At 42.7% G+C, this 20,539-nt stretch overlaps 1 protein-coding gene and 1 pseudogene across 6 annotated transcripts in view; both read right to left on the bottom strand.

Moving 5' to 3' along the window:
• The window catches only part of HYDIN (HYDIN axonemal central pair apparatus protein), a 389,826-nt gene that overhangs the window by 72,782 nt on the left and 296,505 nt on the right, over positions 1–20,539 (bottom strand). For all 6 annotated transcript variants that reach the window (XM_038538390.1, XM_038538392.1, XM_038538391.1 and 3 more), the window contains 12 exons: positions 20,151–20,372; positions 17,676–17,884; positions 17,279–17,461; positions 16,030–16,149; positions 13,349–13,508; positions 13,074–13,246; positions 12,077–12,275; positions 9,828–9,927; positions 8,098–8,197; positions 6,059–6,227; positions 5,387–5,625; positions 3,543–3,660 (listed from right to left, as the gene is read on the bottom strand). In XM_038538390.1, coding sequence (XP_038394318.1) covers positions 3,543–3,660; positions 5,387–5,625; positions 6,059–6,227; positions 8,098–8,197; positions 9,828–9,927; positions 12,077–12,275; positions 13,074–13,246; positions 13,349–13,508; positions 16,030–16,149; positions 17,279–17,461; positions 17,676–17,884; positions 20,151–20,372 — 1,992 coding nt within the window. The remainder of the gene's footprint in view (positions 1–3,542; positions 3,661–5,386; positions 5,626–6,058; positions 6,228–8,097; positions 8,198–9,827; positions 9,928–12,076; positions 12,276–13,073; positions 13,247–13,348; positions 13,509–16,029; positions 16,150–17,278; positions 17,462–17,675; positions 17,885–20,150; positions 20,373–20,539) is intronic.
• LOC119872042 lies at positions 17,170–17,264 on the bottom strand (annotated as a pseudogene).

Consider the following 20,539-nt stretch of genomic DNA (forward strand, 5'->3'; position numbering starts at 1 on the left):
GGAGAAGGACAAACATTATATGTTCTCATTCATTTGGGGAATATAAATAATAGTGAAAGGGAAAATAAGGGAAGGGAGAAGAAATGTGTGGGAAATATCAGAAAGGGAGACAGAACGTAAAGACTGCTAACTCTGGGAAACGAACTAGGGGTGGTAGAAGGGGAGGAGGGCGGGGGGTGGGAGTGAATGGGTGACGGGCACTGGGTATTATTCTGTACGTTAGTAAACTGAACACCAATAAAAAAAAAGAATAAAAAAAAAAAAAAAAGAGTTGGACGTTTAACCAACTAAGCCCCCACAAGTGCCCCCCAATTTTTTTCAAGAAATCTCTACCCCCAGCATGGACTTAAACTCATGACTCTGAGGTCAGGACTCATACATGCTCTATTGACTGAGCCAGCTAGCTGTCCCCATAATTCCTTCTTTTATTATTTACTTTATGTTCAGGGAACTTCCTTAAGCCAGTCTTCTGAGAGACCTGCTGGTAACAAATTAGTTTTCCTTCATTTGAGAACGTTTTAATTTTCCATTTGTTTCTGGGGTATATTTTTGCTGGATATAAGATTCAGGCTTCAGTTACCTGTTTCCTGCACTTGCAAAATGTTGATCGACTTTCCTTTGGCCCCTATGGCTTTTTATAAGAAATCTGCTATCATTCAAATAGTTGTCCCCCTATGCGGAAGGTGTCTTCTTTCACTGCTTTTAAGATTTTTTTGTCTTTATTTATTTTTTAAAAGATTTTATTTATTTACTCATGAGAGACAGTGAGAGAGACAGAGACATAGGTAGATGGAGAAGCAGGCTCCCTGTGGGAAGCCTGATGCAGGACTCAATCCTAGAATCCCAGGATCATGACTTGAGCCAAAGGCAGATGCTCAACCACTGAGCCACCCAGGTGCCCTGATTTCTTGTCTTTAGTGTTTAGAAGTGTGACTATGATGTATGTGGGTGTGGATTTATTTAGGTTTGTCCTATTTGGGATTTGCCCTGATTCTTGAATCTATAGGTTTATATCTTCTGCTAAATTTGGAAAGCTTTCAATCATCATTTCATTGAGTACATTTTCAGCCCAACCCTATTTCTTTTTTTTTAAGGTTTATTTATTTATAATCTCTTTCCCAAAGTGGAGCTCAAATTCATGACCATGAGATAAAGAGTAACATGTTCTACCAACTGAGCCATCCAGGGTAGCCCCAGCCCAACTCTATTTCTTAACTCTTTCTAGAACTTCGATGACAGGGATGTTAGAGTTTTTCCACAGGTCCCTCATGGTCTGTTAATTTTTTTATTCATTAGACTCAAATAGATTTTCTTTTCTTTTCTTTAAGATTTTATTTATTTATTCATGAGAGACACTGAGAGAGAGGCAGAGACACAGGCAGAGGGAGAAGCAGTCTCCATGGAGGGAGCCCAATGGGGGACTCGATCCTGGGACTCCAGGATCACGCCCTGAGCCGAAGGCAGATGCTTAACCACTGAGCCATCTGGGTATCCCTCAAATAGATTTTCAACAGAACTCAAAACAGAGTCTATTTTCTCTCTGGTTTGGATTGGGCAGAATAATGGCTCCCCAAAGATGTCTACATCCTAATCCCTGGAACCTGTGAATATGTTACCTTATATGGAAAAAAAACTTTGTTGATATGATTAAGAACCTTGAGATGGGGTATTATCCTGGGACCAGTGTAATCACAAGGGTCCTTATATGTGGAAAAAGCAGGCCTAAGGTACATCATTATGGAGGAGGCTGGAGTCATGTGATGTGAAAAGAACTTGATCCACCATGGCTTGTTTTGAGGATGGAGGGAGGAAATCATGAATCAAGAAAGACAAATGTCTTCTAGAAGCTGGAAAAGGCAAGGAAATGGATTCTCTCCCAAAGTCTCCAGAAAAGAATACAGCTTTGCCAATACCTTGACATCAGCCCAGTAAGACCTATGTCAAGCTTCTGACCTACAGAAGTATAAGCTAAAAAGTTTGTATTGTCTTAAACCACTACACTTGAGGTAATTTGTTATGGGAGCAATAGGAAAGAGATATAGGAATTTCTATTGTTCTGTCTTCAAGTTCACTGATTATGTTTTCACTTTCAAAATTTCCATTTGGTTCATTATATCTTCTTTTTCTTTGCTGAGAACTGACTATGTTTTCATTTATCCCAAGCATATTTGTAATTGCTCTTTAACATTTTTATGTCACTGCTTTACAATCTTTGTCAGATAATTCTAACAGTTATATCAATGCTGGAACTTATTACCTGTCTATTTTCAGTTTGAGATCTTTCTACTTTTTGGTATGGTGTGTGATTTTTTGAGTTGAAACCTGGGAATCTTGGCAATTATGAGACTCTGGATCTTATTTAAATCTATTTGGGCTGACCTTCTCTGACACCACTCTGGCAAAGGACATGGGGGCACTGCCTCATTACCACTAGGTGGGGTGGTAGTCCAGATTCCTCACTCTTACAACTGCTAGGCAGGGATGATAGTTCCTGTTCCCCACTAGTCTTAGACAGATACATACCTGGTGGGGAAGGGTAGAGTGCCTTGTTGCTCTTCTGCTGATGCCTTAGGGTAGGGAAGTCCATTGTAGGGGAGGAAGGAACATTTCATTACCATTGGGTTGGGGTGGAAATCAAGGCTTCCCATGGGGTGGCTTCACTGACAATGGTAGGGGATAGTGAAAACCCTAGCTCCCTGCTGGGCATTCTCAAACACAACTTTGTCAGGGTTTTGGGGTACCTCATGAGAAGCTGGATAGGGTATAAATCTAGACTCCCCAATGTCCTTTGCTAGCAGAGATTAGGTAGGGCCACAGATTTTCCTGTTGTGTTTGACTGAAATAGAATAGTCCTTACCTGAAAGTTTCTATCCTGCTAGGCTGCTCTTTTTCCTGGTCCTTTGGCTAGTGGGAGCAGGCTTTGGTTGAGGTTTTTTTTTTGGTCTGTGTCTATTGATGTTTCTGAGTTGCTGGCTCCTTTAGTACCCAGTTTTAGATACATGAAGCAAAAATAAAACTCAGGGAACTCACCATTGTGATGTTCATTGGGTCCCAATGGTCTGGGTCTGATTTTTTTCTCTCTACCTTTTAGTCTTCTAATGTTTGTTTTGCACACAATGTGCAGAGTTTTTAGTTGTATTTAGTTGGACAGAATAAAGAAAGGTATATCTACTTCATTGTACAAGAACAGAAGTCTTAAAATCTGCTTTTATTTAAGCTAGTCCAAATGGGCTTTCTTTCTTATAAACAAATGATTCTTGGTTATAATATATATGAAGGCTGAAACTTAATTTTAAGGTGATGAGGAGCCAATGAAGGTTTTAAAACAAAAGAGGATATCTAAATTAAAAGCCAATGGCTTAAAAAAATAAATATCAATGGCTTGTCTGAAAATGAAGTGGTGTTTCAATAGAACTAGTATTGCTGCCACAGTTGGTTCAGATCCTACTAGCTAGGGAGGTAGCTGTTGCAAGGCTTACTCAGGAGGGAACTAGTGGGGAGGTGGCCTTCCAGAGTTCTTGTGACAAGGAAAGGGTGCTCACCTGGTTTGGGATGTTTACTTCTTTTTGAACAGCATCAGAGAACTTGGCTGCTTTGGAAGGGCTAGTCTTGTAGAAGCTATCGCTTTCCCGGGATCTTGCATGTCTAATATGGCTGACTCTGATTAAGGAAGCAAGGGTACACTCTCAGGTTGAGGTGGTGACATTAAATACTACCTATCTACTAGTTCTATTGTCTCTTTTCCTAGGAAAGGGGTAGATGGCCACGGGGGTACCCCGTGACTTATAAATAAGTCAGCTTATTTATATATCATTAGCCAACCTCATTTAACAATTGTAAGAAAACTTTGTAGTCATTAGAGTTATTAAATATGATTCATAAGGACATTGAAAATTACTGCAAGAACACAATAATGTTTAAATGTTTACGTGAGTTCTCTGAAAAGCAGTGTGTGAAAATTATTTCTAGAAAATCATTTGTAGATTAACCTGATCTTAAAAAAGTGAAATGTCAAATAAACTTAAATTCTGTCCTTTTTTCTTCACATTTATAGTCATGGTGTTTTAAAACTGAGTTTAAGCAATAGCTTAAACATAGGTTCTGGTAGCTGTTTTACCCAATAATTAGTTTGTCTAGAGGCCACTTAACCTACAATGTCAAATGCATTTGAGGTGCAATCTTAAACTTTTGAGAGTTTTATACAGTTGAGCATTCACTTGCTTAATGACCATAACAACTAAGTTCAACCCCCTTTGCACATTTTGCATGAATTTGTACATACTAAAATGAAAACCAAACTAAAATTAAAAACAATTTAAAGCAAAATACAAATACATCTATAAACAGTATTAAATTATTATAAAATAAATGCTAAAAAATTAAGTTGAAATTAAATTTGGAAGAAAGAGACATTATTTTTTGTGTGTGTGAAGCAAATATCAGTATTAATAAGCAAGAATCGTTCACCAAGTTTTATTATAAAAGCCACTGAGAAAAAGGGTAGGATTTTTTTTTTTTCTCTTTTGAAAGAGTCTTTATACAGCTTAACTCAAAATTTCTTAATAGGTCCAAACTTAGCAAACAATGGAAGAGGATATCTACAAAAATGCAAAACGATTACAAACAAGGTGTGTCGGATTTAAAACAATTAATTGGAAAGTCCATTTCAAATTAATTAATTAGAGAGCCAATTAATTAGTCAGGACAAAGCGCCTTGGGAATGGGTAAAACTATCCTAAATTTGCCATAAAAAGAACATGACAACTAAAAGCACTCAAAAAGGTAAATTGTTTCAGTACATTGATTAAGAGCTGCTTTTTGAAGGATGCGGAGTTTTGCTGTTAGAACAACTAAGCTGTTGTGATACAGCATCTTCATGCAGAGAAGGTAAAAGCAAAGCAGTCCTGGTGGATAGAAGGTGTAGCATGCTTCTCTAGTCTACGTTTCCCGGGTACCTTCTGCACGCCCCCACATGAAGCACAGTTATGATTTCTTTTGACTTAGCTTGTGGTTATAATAGCCCCCCAGCATCCTACAGAACAATAACCAGGACAATGACTTCCTGTGAGTCTTGTAGCATTCTAGAAGCACCAGGGCAATAGACACAACCCCATGAGGAAGCCTTTACATCTGTTCAATTAAATTTATCATATATCTGACAGCAGTAAGAAAGCATATGAAATCTGTGGTCAGAGATATGGGTTCAGAACTGAGATCTACTGTTGATTTCTTGCCCAATCTTGGATGAGCCATTTTAAAACCCTATTGACCTCATCCCACAGAAGGGGATTGGGTGAATTTAGATAAAATAAATGAAAACTCTTTGTAAAAGAGAATGCGCTAATTAACCAGGGAATGGCCTGAGTTAAGTAAATACTTGTCTTACGCTTTCTTTTGATGAATGGGGCTCTCCCCTGTCAGCCTGTAGAGGGCGTACTTGAAGTCCGTAACACCTTGATTTTCTATGGTGAAGGTGATGCTTTTCCGACTGCCGCAGATCAAAGCGCCAAAGTTGATGATGGAGGAGGGGCTGATGTTGTATTTGGAGTACACTGCATTCACAGAAAACTTAATTGGGATGCTGGCAATGATTTCACCTCCTTCTGTGATATTGGGCTCGATAATCTAGAAAGGGAGGAAGAAGTAGGAAGATGTCAGCCACAGTGCCCCAGGGTTCCCAGGACTGTCTATTTCATTCTCTGTTTTCATCACTAAAATGAAGTCAATTTCATTTTCTTTATGTTATTGCATCAACAATATTAGCAAACACTGATATTAAACTTACTATGTACCAGCCATGGATCAACGTAGACTGACTTGACCTCCTCTTTCACTTCCCCACTCTGCTCTTGTACTTGACTGAACAGGCTATATTGCCTGTCTGGCACTCTCGATTCCTGATGACTTTGCACTCCCACCCCCACTTGACCTACTTCTGCCTGCTAGCTTGGGACCAAAAACACAAACCCTGGAACATGGGCTAGACCATGTACTCTTCCTTTTGAAATGAGTCCAACAATCCTGCCACTGAGTGAATCCTCCCTGTGAGCTGTTGTACCTGACAGCGCAGAACTGGCTGGTGCTCAGACTTCACTTCCTTTTTGGCACGAAATGACACCTGGACATTTGTGGGCTTTTCCGTTGGAATTAATGAGCCTTTCTTGGGTTGGACTGAGATCATAGAATTTACATTGGTTGACAAAATCCCTAAGGAATCCACAGAAAAGCTGAAAGAGAGGAATGAAAGGTCAGCTGCAGTCATTATGGGGAACCCAAGATACTAGAGAGGAGACTCCAGACTGTTGAGTGTCGCTTTGCCTCTGGTCCTGCTTAAGCACTGCGTCTAGAAGTACCACTAGAGAGATCTTGTGGGAGATCTCTAACAGGGCCACTTGAGGCTGGATAAGGACCAACTAAATTAATTCATCCATTTGTCTGTCTGTCTCTGTATCCCTTCCTTTCCTCCTCCCCTCTCTGAGACTGAACACAGCCCACACACAGGGAACAGTGATGCAGAAGTCAGAGGATCTAAAGAGGGAGAGAAAGTGGAGGGAGAGGCCATTTAACAGAGGTACTTGTACAGGGAGGCCATGGCCCAATGTGGACGAGGTGAAAAGCCACAGAGAGCAGCAGACTCATGAGAATGACAGAGGGACTGGAGCAGGAGCAAGGAATACAAGCTGAGGTGGGACATCTGGAGTTGCTGTGGGGACCTAAATGGTGTTCCCACACTCTAGGAGACCTGGCCACTCCACTGCTACATGCTTGCTACCTGAGCTTCCTCCATTCTCTGCAAGTCCTTCCTTCCTTCCTTTTTTAAAAAAAATTTATTTATTTATTTGAGAGAGAGCAAGAGGGAGGGAGGGAGGGAGAGAGAGAGAGAGAGAAAGAGAGAGAATGAGTAGGGTGAAGGGCAGAGGCAGAAGAGGAAGAAGTAGACTCTCCACTGGGCAGGGACCCCAATATGGGGCTCAATCCCAGGACTCTGGGATGGTGACCTCAGCTGAAGGCAGATGCTTAATGGACTGAGCCACCTAGGCACCCACTGCAAGTCCTTTCAATGAATTTTGATCATCTGCTCCAACCTGAGGGTGGTTAGTCCATGTAACCTAGAAGAACAGAACTAATGCTCCATGATAACCTACAACAAAGCTCACAAGTGGCCAAGACTCCATTCAGTGCTAATTCTAAGGTGACAATGGCTTTCTTCTAGGTTTGTTAAGTTTATATTTATATTTATATATTTCAATGTATGGGTCTAGTTATGGTAGCCCTGAGGTAGGACCTCTCTCATTTCAGCCTTTTTTTTTTTTTTAGCTGAAATGAAACTATCATGAATGCATGGAATTTCTTCTAAGTCTATGAGGGCAAGTCCCTTTATCAACCATCTATTCTTCCAGGGGAAGGACAATCTTCCCCAGAAGAGACTGGCCATGGGTGTTGGCACTGCCTGCAAGGGTTGTGTGGCCCTGCCTGAGTGACCTCCTCCCTCCCCCACCCACTGGCACCCTTTCCTCTCTGAGAAATCTCCCTTATTTAGTGTTTCATATTTTATCTCAGGAGATGAGCACAAGCTGGCACTCCTTTCCACCAGGCCATCATTTGGGTTCTACAACACAGTAGTTCTTAAAATTAAAAAAAAGAAAATTGCAAAAATCCCTTTTCTTCCCCACATGGAATCTTACGTGTAATGCCAACGTATGAAACAGATATGAGCCGAAAGGAGGGAAGGACAGCTGAAGGCCAGCCAGGTCCTCATCTCTAGTCTCTCCCTCCACCCTCAGGACCTTCCCTCACCTAGTACATCTTCCTCCCAACCTCTCCCTGTGAGTCTCTCTCCCACCCCCAGATCTCTGTGGCTCTGGGCGCTTCAAGAGGGACCTTAAGGTCCCTGTAAAGCCACAGAGTTGAGAGAAGTGTGAAAGTCTCTGCTCTTAATAGTTGGAGTTCCATTCACTTGAAGCCTGAGAGAGGCTAAAAGCAGAGATGGTTCTTATGATTTCCTCAATCAAGTTTCTGTTTTTTTATCTCTCAGATAACATTTTTCTCCCCATAAGTGGATGTGGATGACTATGTGCCTGATGGTTTTCAGGTTACCTGAACATGATCTCATATTTCCCACGGTTCTTCAGCTGCAGGGGCTGTTTCACCTCTTCCATGACCCTCACAATCCCGAAGTCGAGGCCTCCTTCAGCTCCTGCAGAGTCCAGGGGCCAGGATGGGGGGTGGGGAGGGTGAGAGGATGGCGAGGGAGTGAGAAGTGGGGGAACTTCTTTTTGAAGTCACATGGAAAATCCATGGTGACAAGTTCAGAGAATTTGTTTTCTGAAAACACTGTGGCTAAAAAGCCCTCCTATAATTGAGTTTCAGCAAACAAACAATAGACGCTGCTCTTACATTGAATTCAACTTCAGTAGCTCTAGCTTCCATCTTAGGACCACTGTATTTCCTGTCATGCTTTCTAATAGCTAAAGTTTTTGGTATTTAAATTTTTTTTTGCATCAAGTGTCTAAGAAATATAGTTAGAATATTACATTTAAATTTGTATTGTTTTAACTTAGCACTGCATCATAAGCATTTCCCCATATAATTAAAAGTTTCTTATAAATGTAATCTTAATGGTCATATCATATACTATGATATGCTATTTCACAGTTTACAATATTATTTCTATAGTAATAATGTTCCATCTTCAATAGATAGGTTATTTCGAATGTTCTATTATTACAAATAATGGTGCAATAAATATCCTTGTGCGTAAGACCAATGACATCTAGGCAAACATGTAGCTCTCATGTCCTATGAATCTTGCTGAGAAGGAGGGCAAGAATAATAAAAGAGAAGAAGGAAGAAGGAAGAAAGGAAGAAGAAGGGAGAATAAAAGAGAACTGCATGCTAAAATGGAGGGGCCTAATCTGGCATGAAGGCAGTGTGGTGGGCAGAATAATGCCCCGTGCTCCCAAAAGGTGTTCACGTCCTAATCTCTGGGACCTGTGAATATGTTTGGTTACATGAGGAATGATGGATGGAATGAAGGTTGCTAATCATCTGTCTTCTTTCTTTCTTTCCTTCCTTCTTTCCTTCCTTCTTTCCTTCCTTCCTTCTTTCCTTCTTTCCTTCCTTCCTTCCTTCCTTCCTTCCTTCCTTCCTTCCTTCCTTCCTTTCCTTCCTTTCCTTCCTTTCCTTCCTTCCTTCCTTCTCATCTGAGTTTAGAATAGAAAGATCTTGGATTCTCTGGGTGGACACAACATAATCACAATAAAATAGAAGAGGGAGACCTAAGTGGGAGAAATGGTGGCATGAGAAGGACCTGACCCAGGATTGTTGGCTTAGAAGATGGAGGAAAAGGAACCGTGAGCCAAGGATGCTAGAAGATAGAAAAGGCAAGGAAATGGATTCTCTCCCAGAGCTTTCAGAAAGGAATGTGGCTCCATTGACACCTTGATGTTAGCCCAGTTAGCTCAATTTTGGACTTTTGACCTACAGAACGGTAAGATGATAAATTTGTATTGTTTGGAGCCACACAGTTTGTGATAACCTATTACAGCAGTGATAAAAGGCTAATGCAGGTAGGAAGATAAGTACTTACTCTCGGATGGCTGTTCAGAAAAGAGTTCTGCCAACTTTATTATGGCCATCCTTTGTCATCTCCCGTTGGAGAAATTGAGATTCGTAGTCATGTTGCCAACATTACTCTGGGACTTGCATTACTATTTGCTGAAATTCCACACCCTCCCCAACAACTACTAGTCTTCTTCTACATAAGAAATCTATTGCATTAAAAGATGTGACTTCTAAATACCCTATCCTTGAAGGGGCCAACAGACCTTTGGGGAAGGTGATGTCTAAGGCGACGTCATAAGACTCTGCAAAGACCAAGATGTTTTCAATCTGAACAACACCAACAAGATTGTCTGCATCTAAAACCTGTTAGGATAAAAGGGATTCTTCAGTAAAAGCAAGATCCACAGGGACTTGGAGCTTGAACTATGTACCATGCAGTGGGAATGATGAGGAAAGAGACGTGATGGAGAATATTTTAAAAACGTATTTAGTTCTTGTCTTCACTGAGCATTTGGTACCATTAGTGTACCCTCATAACATCCTTTGGGAAATGCAATGTAGACAATTAATATGAGAATGGGGAAAAGGGACTGCATTTTTCATCTTGTCCATTTATGGGGTTTAAATTTTTTGCATGATTGCCACTACGTTATTGAAGTTGGGGCTGTGAGTATGCACTGCAGAAAAGTGTTCCTTGGAACTTATAAAATAAACCTGAGGGCATTTTTCTGATAGTTGAAATGGAAAACCTACACCTTGTAAATCATCCTTGCTTTACTAATTTTATAAATCTGAATTCTTCTGTTCTTTGTTTCTGCTTCAATCAATGGAAAAAGTGCTAGAGTTTCATATAAAATAAGTGTTTTACTGTTTCTCTTCAGGAAATTTCAGATGTTTTATTTAAATGAACACTTGTACTATTCCAGTTGGAAATGTAAAAAACAAAAAACAGACAAAAACCAAGCCTGCCCCCTCCCAGCTGCTCACTGTCCCCTCCTTCCCTTCTGTCCTGAGGAACACCTGAACTAGTGTTGGCTGTCATCTGGACTCAACTTTTAACTCTTGAGACAAACAAGGGGCAGGGGGTGATAAAGGGTCCATTCACCAAGGGGAAGAGCTGTTGGCAGTGAGGGTAGCTCTCCTGAAGACTCCCTGCCTCTCTACTGAAGTCTCAAGTTGAGAAATGAAGTCACCAGCAACCCATTACTTGTGCTTTGGTGTTGAGGGGGAAATTTATAGCTGTCACCAAACTCAAGTTTTAATTCAGTTTCCATCTTTTTTTTCATCACACATTTTGTCAATGTTTCTCAGAGCAAATTGAACTGACTTCAGTTTTACCTTCTTTTGCTGTTTACTCTTTGACAGAGATGACAAGAAGGACTGGCAGCAGGAGGGAAAAATGGGACAAAGAATTTGTATTATCAGCTCCAGAATTTACACCGTATCTTTCTCCTGATAGATGCCATGCACCCAGAGCGTTCTATTTCCTTTGCTTTCTTATTGGAGTGTGTGTGTGTGTGTGTGTGGAGGGGGTGGTGATGGTGGAGATTAAATTTATAATTGGGGAAAATAGGATGAACAATTTAAGAAGTGCACAAATAAAATAAAATGAGTTCACTAGAACACTTTTCAAATGGACCAGAAAGCAAGGCATTTCCTCATGTAGATGTTGAAGGAATATAATCTGGGGAAGAGAAGCCTTAGACCACTTTGAAGGGGCTTGAGGGGAAACCCACTGTGTCTGCTCTGACTGGAACACATAGGGATGCCGTATCATACCTAAAATTTAAAAAGTTTCCATATCAGTTGGTAAATAGCTGTCACTTGACCTCCAAGTATCTCCTCTTATCTGCCTCCCCCACCACTCTCACCATGGGAACCTCTAGAGTCTCCATGATCCAGCACCAGAAGGATGAAGCTGACACCAGCCATGTGGCCTGGGTTCATTGTGCAGAGACTGGTGTCTGGATGGAGACTGATGTTTAAATGTTGACTATCACCCTCTGATATTCACACACAATTGTTGATTAAATGAATCTATCAGTATCTGTGTTCAGCTATCTTAAGAACTGTCATAGGTGGGTGATAAGAGAGATTGGGTCCATTGAATGGGCCAAAAAGTAGAAACAGGATTAATTTATATAAATAACAGTTGGAAATCTGAACTCAACCCAAGGAAGAATTATTAATAGTCAGACCTGTTCAAAGGAAGATCAGGCTGCTTTGAGATGGTAACATCATTCACTGCCTCACTCATCACTCTGCACTCAGTGAATGTTTTGTTTGTGGCTTCAGGAAATCAGCCACTAACGAGACTGCATTTATGGAGCTTACAGTGATGTGCAGAGCAAGATACTGTGGGTCTATGGTTGTTAAACAGGGATCAATTAGGAGAGTGTAACAGGGAGACCTGGCTCTGTGTGTGTGTGTGTGCGTGTGTGTGTTGGTAGTGTGTCAGAGACCAATATGTACACATTTTGATGATCAGGTCTGGAAATGTGTGAAGCCTTACCTCTAGCCGGATCATCTTCTTGATGTAGACAGGTTTGGAGGGCTGGAAGTGCACTTGCAGGCTGTACTCAGCTTTCGGGAGGATGATTCCCTGCATGGTGGACACGGTGAAGTCATCACCCAGGTGCTCCAGGCTGGTGATCCTCCATGCCACAGGCAGGGGTGTGATGTTGCGCAGAAGAATTACCTTGGATTCTTTTCTGCAAAGACCAAAGGAAATTTCATGAGTTTTGAATGATCCTTTTTTTTTTTTAAGATTTTATTTATTTATTTATTCATTAGAGACACACAGAGAGAGGGGGGCAGAGACATAGGCAGCGGGAGAAGCAGGCTCTCTATGGGACGCCTGATGTGGGACTCGATCCCAGGACTCCAGGATCATGCTCTGAGCTAAAGGCAGAGGCTCAACCACTGAGCTACCCAGGCATCCCATCAGTTTTGAATGATTCTGATTTATTATGGCAGGTCAGAAAAACCACCTCTGGTTATTTCAATCATTGCTTAGCTCAATAACCAGTGTTTATCAGGGATTGGGGCCTGGTGGTAATGTCAAGGAATGTAGGATACATCTCATAATATTCTCAGCCAGTAGCCCCCCAAATAAACATTTTCTATTTAGAATAATATAATGCCAGTGAATGAAATGTTAAGTTCCAGTTTGAGTCTAGTGTTCTCTGTGCTCTAATTTCTAAACCAAAGATTCTTAGCCTTTGAAGGTAATGGACTTCTTAGAGAATCTGAAAAAAAAAAAAAAGAGTCCTGAGAAAAATGCAGATATGCACACACTTTGGCAGTTGATTTGGCAGGGGGTGAGTGGGTTTGGTCCTGGACATGTTACTAATCATCTTGGTTTGTATAGGACCAGAAGTATTCCCAGATGTAGGACTTTCAGTGCTAGAATGAGGAGAGTCCTGAGAAAAATCAGGATGAGTTGGCCACCCTAGAACTAAATGTTCTTTAAATCCCATCGCAATCCTCGGATCATCCAGAGCTCTAACCTGTGCAACAAGAGCCGGTCAAAATGCAATTGTCTGGGTTCCAGCTCTAGTTCTGGACGGACCCCTTGGCAGACTAATTTGAAGACAGCTGGCTCTGGGTTCTCCTTGATGCAGCAGATAATGCAGTCTTCAAAGACACCAGCTGCAGTAGGGTAGGCCCACACGTTCAGTGTCTAAGGGAAGCATTAAAGCAGTACATTTATGCAGAGAATGCCAAGACCTCAAATTTCCAAAGAAAGACTTGCCCTGGTGGACTTGTTACTATGAGACTATACCTGCTTCTCATTGGGTTTCAGAATCATGTTGATGGGCTCCAGGAAGTAGGTGCTTGCTTTGACATCATTCTGAAAACAGAAGAACACCTCCGCAACCATTGGGGAATTGTTCAGGATTGTCAGTGCCTCCATGTTACCTGGGAACAAGGAGGACTTGTACCTGGAAGTGAACAAAAATTAGGGATGCTGATGTAAGGATTGACTGGGAGTTCAGGTGGCAAAGGAGACTGTGAAGAATATGGCAATGCCAGAGGGTAGTGTGGTACACGGAGGCACTGGTGTGGCAGCTAAGAACACAAGCTTTGCAGCTGCGAAGACTTGCAGCTGGGCTTGACCTCCCTCCCTGCCAACCTTGATCTCCTCATCTCTAGGATGGGATGACAACACTTCTTAGGATTTCTACGAGTATTAAATGTAATGGTGCACCTAAGGCTCTTCAGGAAAGCTACAGATATCAAATGCCCAATAAATGTGAGCTATTATTGCAAAGAATTCTTTTTTAAAGTTTGTTTATTCATTTATTTAAGTAATCTCTACACCCAATGTGGGGCTCGAACTCACGACCCTGAAATCAAGAGTTGCATGCTCTATTGACTGAGCCAACGAGGTGCCTCATTATTGCAGAGAATTCTGAGAAATGTGTGGCTCTATCATTCCCAGGGCTTATATTCCCACAAGACATGATCCTATGAGAGTCACTTGTTATGTCACATCTGCCTTAGAGATTATCACATTTCCCTCCTTCTCTTAGACCCGTACAAGACCGTTACTGTTCTGACATGGATCCATGTGGCGTGGTTCACTTTTACGAGGCTGTTTCTGTTCCTTTGTGACTTAGGAAAAGATCCATAGCATTGAGCATTGTTGGCATGAGAAGCTGCTCAGTGAGTAGTAATGAACAGAAGAGGAACCACAGAAGGCACAGGAATGCCAGTGAAGATGCACATCATCAGAGACCAGAGCAAAGACACCACAGCACTCATGGGTGCCTGGGAACAGTCTGAAAGCTTTTTGGATAGGTGGTGTTGGAGGAAGGAAGGAGGGCAAATGGCAGAGAACAAATCGGGGTCAAGGAGACAGAGTGCTGGTCTTCACCACCAGCCAGTACTGTGCTAAGTCTCATGTGCTAAGAAGTCATTATCTAGTGCAGCTTCCCAAATCTGTGGGTGGGTGTCATTATTTTCCCATTTTGTAGATGAGAACACTGAGGCTCAGCAAGGTTGAAGAAAATAAATAAATAATACCTGGTTGTACCGGGCCTTGTTTTGGGGCTGCTGTAGTCCCTCTCCTCCTGGACCAGGGCTGTCTGGCCCCAGATTCTGGGGGTTCCAGTGCTCTCAGAACACATGCCTTTCTGAATTTCCCTGGCTCCTGACCCTGGGCTGCTGTATCTATCATGTCCATCAACTGGACCCCCCTCCTTCTCTCTAAAGCCCTTCAACTGGGCCTTGAAGATTCACTGCATCATCAGCCAACCCTCTTCATCTTGGTTTTCTGGCCCAGCCTCTCAGGAAATAAACTCCAGGGATGAAGGCACTGGAGGACAGAGAGCATTCCTAGTTCCAGCAAGTCAGCATGAGCACAAATACTCTACTTCTCACAATAAATGCTAGACTGAACTGAGATGTGCTGAGAGCGGGGTCCAGCTTTGGTCTTGCCTCCCTGCCAGCACAGTAAGAAGTGTGTACACATCTGAAAGAACTGGTTATCCCTAAAACCGAATGACCATCGACCTCACTCAGGGCTCCCAGTTCTGTCTGACAACCTTAATCTGTTTCTCTAATATTCTCCCTCCTTCAACTTGCCACGAAAACTGTGGCACATTTTCTCAACATTTTTATCTTCCCTCTACTTCCTTCTCTCTTGGGAATGACCTTGCAACATGCGTCATGGAGAAAAGAGATGGTACCATTGGAACTTTCTCACAGGTCCAACCGAATCAGCACCTGAGGCCATCCACCTTCCTCTCTCCTAGTGGGAGGCAGTGGCTCCTCTTCATGGCAAAAACAGCATCTTTATATCCCATTGTGTTGTCTCAGGGCAGCTGTACCACCAATGGCACTTACATCCTCTTGAAACTCCAACCTCTGCCTCCCTGTGTCCCCTTAGCCTCCGAACAGCCTAAGAACAACAGTGTGTGAGCAGTGCTCCCTGGACTCCATGTCTCTTCCCATCCTTGACTACCTCTGTCTCTCTTCATAACCAAGTTTTCCAAAGAACTACCTCTATACCTTGTCTCTATTCTCTCACCTCCCACTGACTCCTCAACTCACTCTGCTTGGGCTTCATCCTTAGAGATCCCCAAAAGGCCCCTAGGGCCCCTAGGACCTGACCTCCATGTTGTTGAACCCCATAGATGTCCTCTATGAACCAAAACCACAGAGCTTCTTCCTTTGTGTGACTACCAGCTACACCTCCTTATAAGCATCCAAACAACATATCCCAAAGTGAACTCTTGATCCTACCCTTTCCCCACAAAAGGCTTTTCCAGCTGGGAAGATGGCAGCTGCATTCATCTGGGTGCTTAGCGGAAACTTGGAGCACCAGAACCCAGCTCTCCTGTGGTTCCAGGCTGACTGAGGCAGCACTGGTAAAGTTATGTCCACGTAGCAACCCTGTCTGTACTATTCCTGAGTCCAAGTGAGAGTCTGAAATTGGCACTGAAATAATGGAGCACTTACTTATCTCTTGATTTCCCACAAAGGAGTGGCCCGAAGTAAAATGTCCTGGTATTGATAATATACTTCTTAAAGATGACCTCATTTAGCTTCATGTCCAACTTCCGCTGAGGAAATACCACTCTGAACACAGGGGAGGGAGAGAAGAGGAGAGGCTGTCTGAGTGGAAGTTCCATGCCTCCACATGCTGTTGACCTGAACCCAATGCTCCCTGTTATGCCAAGGGTCCAGGTATCTGGAGACAGAATGATTCTTAATTTGAGGACCTCAATTAAGGCTTTATTCCTGTTCCCTCCCACCCGCCACCCCCAGGGATGGTAGTTCGGCTTGAACTTGAGAAAAAAGATTCCCAGGGGTATCTTTCACAATGAGGGGCTGGTGATAGAGCTGAGTTAGATTTCCTGTTCTAGTGCGCCAGCCAGAAAAACTCCTGACAATCTCTCTGGAAAACTAGTTCTGGTGGATAGTAACTAGTTTCTGAGTTTCTTGTCCAGAATGGCCCCCTGGTAAGAACCACAAAAAAGCTCTTCTTGGTGGAGAAGCTATAAAAGGCATGTCCCCTAGAGGGCTTGTCCCACTAGCTTGCTCAGCCCGGTGACTTTCTGTTGTGCATAAAGGGCAGAGTGGTGTTCGGTAGCTCAGAAAAAGGTCTGCCCAAGGAGATTCACACACTTAATCATATTATAGGATAAAAAGTCTGGCAGCACATATAAAACCTGCTGAAATGTGAGGATGATGTTTCCCCTGCCATCACACCCGGGAACATTCTCTGTAGCTCACTTTGATGGCTCATGCTGTTCCTGTGGCTTAGTCAGTGCCTAAGACACTGAAGGCCAATACGACCAGAGGGCCGGGGTGCTGTCCCAGTTCCACATTAGTAGTAAGAGCTACCTTGCTCAAAGTGGCATGGGGCCAAACAAAAATGTTTGTCAACTCATTTATTATCTATCTATCTATCTATCTATCTATCTATCTATCATTTATCTATTTATCATCTATCATCTATTTATTTAATTTATTATTTTCTCAACCTTCTCTCCCTTTTAAAAAAGATGTATAAATTGTTTATTAACAGACAAGGCCTACGAATTTATTTCTTCTTGGATCTACCCACAGTACAGCCACAGCAGCCCGCTGGTGTACAAAAACATGGGACCCTTCATGAATTTGCGTGTCATCCTGTGCAAGGGCCACGCTTCTCTGTATCCTTCCAATTTTATCAACTCTCTGTTATAAAGTAAGATACACTTACTTTGGGTCTTGGCAAATGTAAGGGTAACTGCAGACCCCTCGGCAATAAAGCTGGTACTGGCGGTGAGTTCCAAGGACCTCAAAGTTAAACGTCTGGTCAAAGTTCCCGAGGTCATTAGAAGAGAAATGAATCCGCAACGTCACCTCACCATTGGCTGGCACGATCCACCGGAAGTGATTCAGCCTGCAATGACCACAGGGCTTTTAAAGAGAGAAGGCTTCCTTCAGGCCAAGAGCCGAGAGGACTGGTGCCTGGGAGAAGTCCTGGCCTGCTGGGGTCAAGCAGAGCAATCCAGAGGGGCCTGCTGGCAGGACAGCCCTGCTCTCTCGTGCTGTGGTGGCCACACCCTCTACTTGAGGCTTCAGCATTCCCTTCCCTGGGTGCTTCCGAGGCCCACCTGATGAATTTCTCCTGGGAGAACTGCCCAGAGAAGCTGTTCTGGTCCATATCTGACAGGGGGGCAACGGCTCCTGTCGTTCCCCCAGAAAGCGCCTTCTTGTTGATGGCCATGCGACGTTTGTCCTTCTGAGTGTCTCGGGCCTGATCTGCTTTTTCTTTTGGTTTCTGTCTGCTCCCCTTAGAGGAGGTGGCCTGCTCCTCCTGGGTCTTAAACACAAGCACAAGTCTTAAATATTCACTTACATGTACATGAACAGGAGACACAGATACCTAGCACATGTGTTAGGGTCTAGGAAGCCGGTGGCTGCTGGGGGCAGAGAAGGGCCCAGCCTACAGCACTAGAGCAGAAGAGGAGTACAGAGAAGTCTAGTGCTTTCCTTGGCACCCTATTCCTTGAGAAGGAGGCCAAAGCCTAGAGAAAGCTTCAAGCTGCAGGGAGTGTGTTCTTATACTGCATTTTGTTGTGGTGTGGTTTTTTGTACCTTTTACTCTTAGACCCCTTGCTCCTTCCCAATCACATTGACTCCTAGGCAGACCAGATCAATATTATTTTTTCTTTTTTTTTAAGATTTTATTTATTCATGAGAGACACACACACACACACAGAGAGAGGCAGAGACACAAGCAGAGGGAGAAGCAGGCTCCATGCAGGGAGCCTGACGTGGGACTTGATCCTGGGTCTCTAGGAGCCACTCGGGCTGCCCCAGATGGGTATTCTTATAGAATATTCTTTTTTTTTAAGATTTATTTATTTATTTATTCATGATAGACACAGAGAGAGAGAGAGAGAGAAAGAGAGAGAGAGAGAGAGAGGCAGAGACACAGGCAGAGGGAGAAGCAGGCTCCATGCCGGGAGCCCAACGTGAGACTCGATCCTGGGACTCCTGGATCGCGCCCTGGGCCAAAGGCAGGCGCCAGACCGCTGAACCACCCAGGGATCCCCCTTATAGAATATTCTACACTGAAATTTTCTGACTATTCTTAGAGTATCCTTTCATTCATTCCTTCATTCTCCATTTTTTTTTCTGTAGACTGGAAATTAGGCTTAAAAGTTTGATTAGATTCATAGAAGGTGCTGTATACATCACAATAAGGGGCAACAACAAGAAAAAAGCCACCTCAACCCATGATGACAGATGCACTGTGTTCACGTGGCTGGTGTGGCACCTGCCAGACTTGGCCTCCATAACACAGGCTTTCCCCTTTTCAGCTGGCTAGTCACCTGTGGGACAATGCTCTGGCTTGCAGGGAGTGTCTTGTTCCCCAACAAAGTACTGCTTTTTATATTAGTTGGTGCTTCTTAATTAATTAATTACTTCCCTGGGGATAACAGAATAGTGTTTTTCTATTTCTACTAGTCTTAGCTGCCATTCTTCTAGAATGAAGAGCTTTCCTTTGTCAACTGGGGATGAACTAGAGTTCCTCCTAAAATGGTAAGTTAAAGAATGCTTAACCCTTTCCTGTTAATGGTTAATTTTAAGGAAAGAGCTTGGTGTTATAATCACTTCTGATGATGGCAATTTTTTAATCTTTTTTTTTTTTTTTTAATCTGGACTTTGTTCTAGTAAAGGTCTGCCCACGCATGCCGCTCATCTCAGATAATTCTTTACTTATTTGTAAGTAGAAGTGTGAGGCATTCTCTTCACCTAATTCAGCATTAGGTGAGGCCTGCAGGTGATTTTATTTCCTACTGATTTTGTTATTCTTTGCTGATGGGATGTGCTTGGTTTGTGGGAGGCTGTGTGGAGAGATTCAAATTTGGGGCTACCATATTCTTCTGGGAATAAATAACTCCTCTTTAGTTTTTAATATATATACCTTCTGCATATTATTGGTCAAATCTATTTTTCTTTTGTGATTTATTTGATTAATTGCATATCAGCTTTCTTCTAGTCATGTAGGATTTTATTTGGATTAAAATATTTTTATCCAAATTTATTTAATATTTGAATTAAAATATTTTATATTTTTAACTCAGCTGCAACTAACTTTACTATATTGTGTCAGGCAAAGAGATAAAAAGTGAGTTTACCAAAATGCCCAATCTTCCCCTCATAAATTCTATGATAATCTGTCCTTTTTCTAGCACTGTGTCTGGTGATTCTTGTATTTTTTTACACTGTGTGAACTACCTTAGCTTCCCAAAACATTCTATTATCTTTTTAAAAAGAGCTGCCTTTACTTATTATTTTATTATTATTATTGTTTATAAGCATCAGAGCAATTCAATTCAACAAGTTCCCTAGACCATCCCACAGGGACCGGAAAGGGTGGAAGATGGGAATCAGCCATTTCGAGAGAGGCTTATGTGGGGTCCTCAGCCAGTATCTGGAACGAGTCAAGGGCAAAGGCATCAGCAAGCATGACAACCAATACCATACTTCGTTTTTGGCCTTGTAGAGGGTGACCTTTCCTGTCTGCCCATCTGAAGTCCTGCAAAGTCAGAAGAAAACATGACTGGCTCGCCCTTTACCTTCCCGGAGCCCATGGTGGTTGAAAGCTCTGCTTCTGCTTCTGCTTCCCTTTTCTCCTCCAGCAGGGAGAGCTCATCAGATGGTGGAATCACAAACAGGAAGTGCTTCAGGATTTCTGTTGTGGCTAATGGCAGCCGCTTCATGGGGTAGGAGATGATGGAGAACAAGGTGGGAGATGGGATGGGTGGTCCAGAGGAACCCAGACCCAAGATGTCCAGGATCTAAAGGAAAAGCTCATGGTTAGTTTCCTATGCAGAGAGCAGGCTGCACCCAGCTGCCTCCCTGAGTGAGCACAGAGTGGTTTAGACCCTCCTGCCTTTTCTTCAACTTTCATGGTAGTGGGAAATGCCACTACCATGGGCATGTGTTGGGGAAGGGGTGTGAAGTG

This window comes from Canis lupus, chromosome 5 (assembly GCF_011100685.1).
Source record: "Canis lupus familiaris isolate Mischka breed German Shepherd chromosome 5, alternate assembly UU_Cfam_GSD_1.0, whole genome shotgun sequence".
Taxonomy (NCBI): domain Eukaryota; kingdom Metazoa; phylum Chordata; class Mammalia; order Carnivora; family Canidae; genus Canis; species Canis lupus.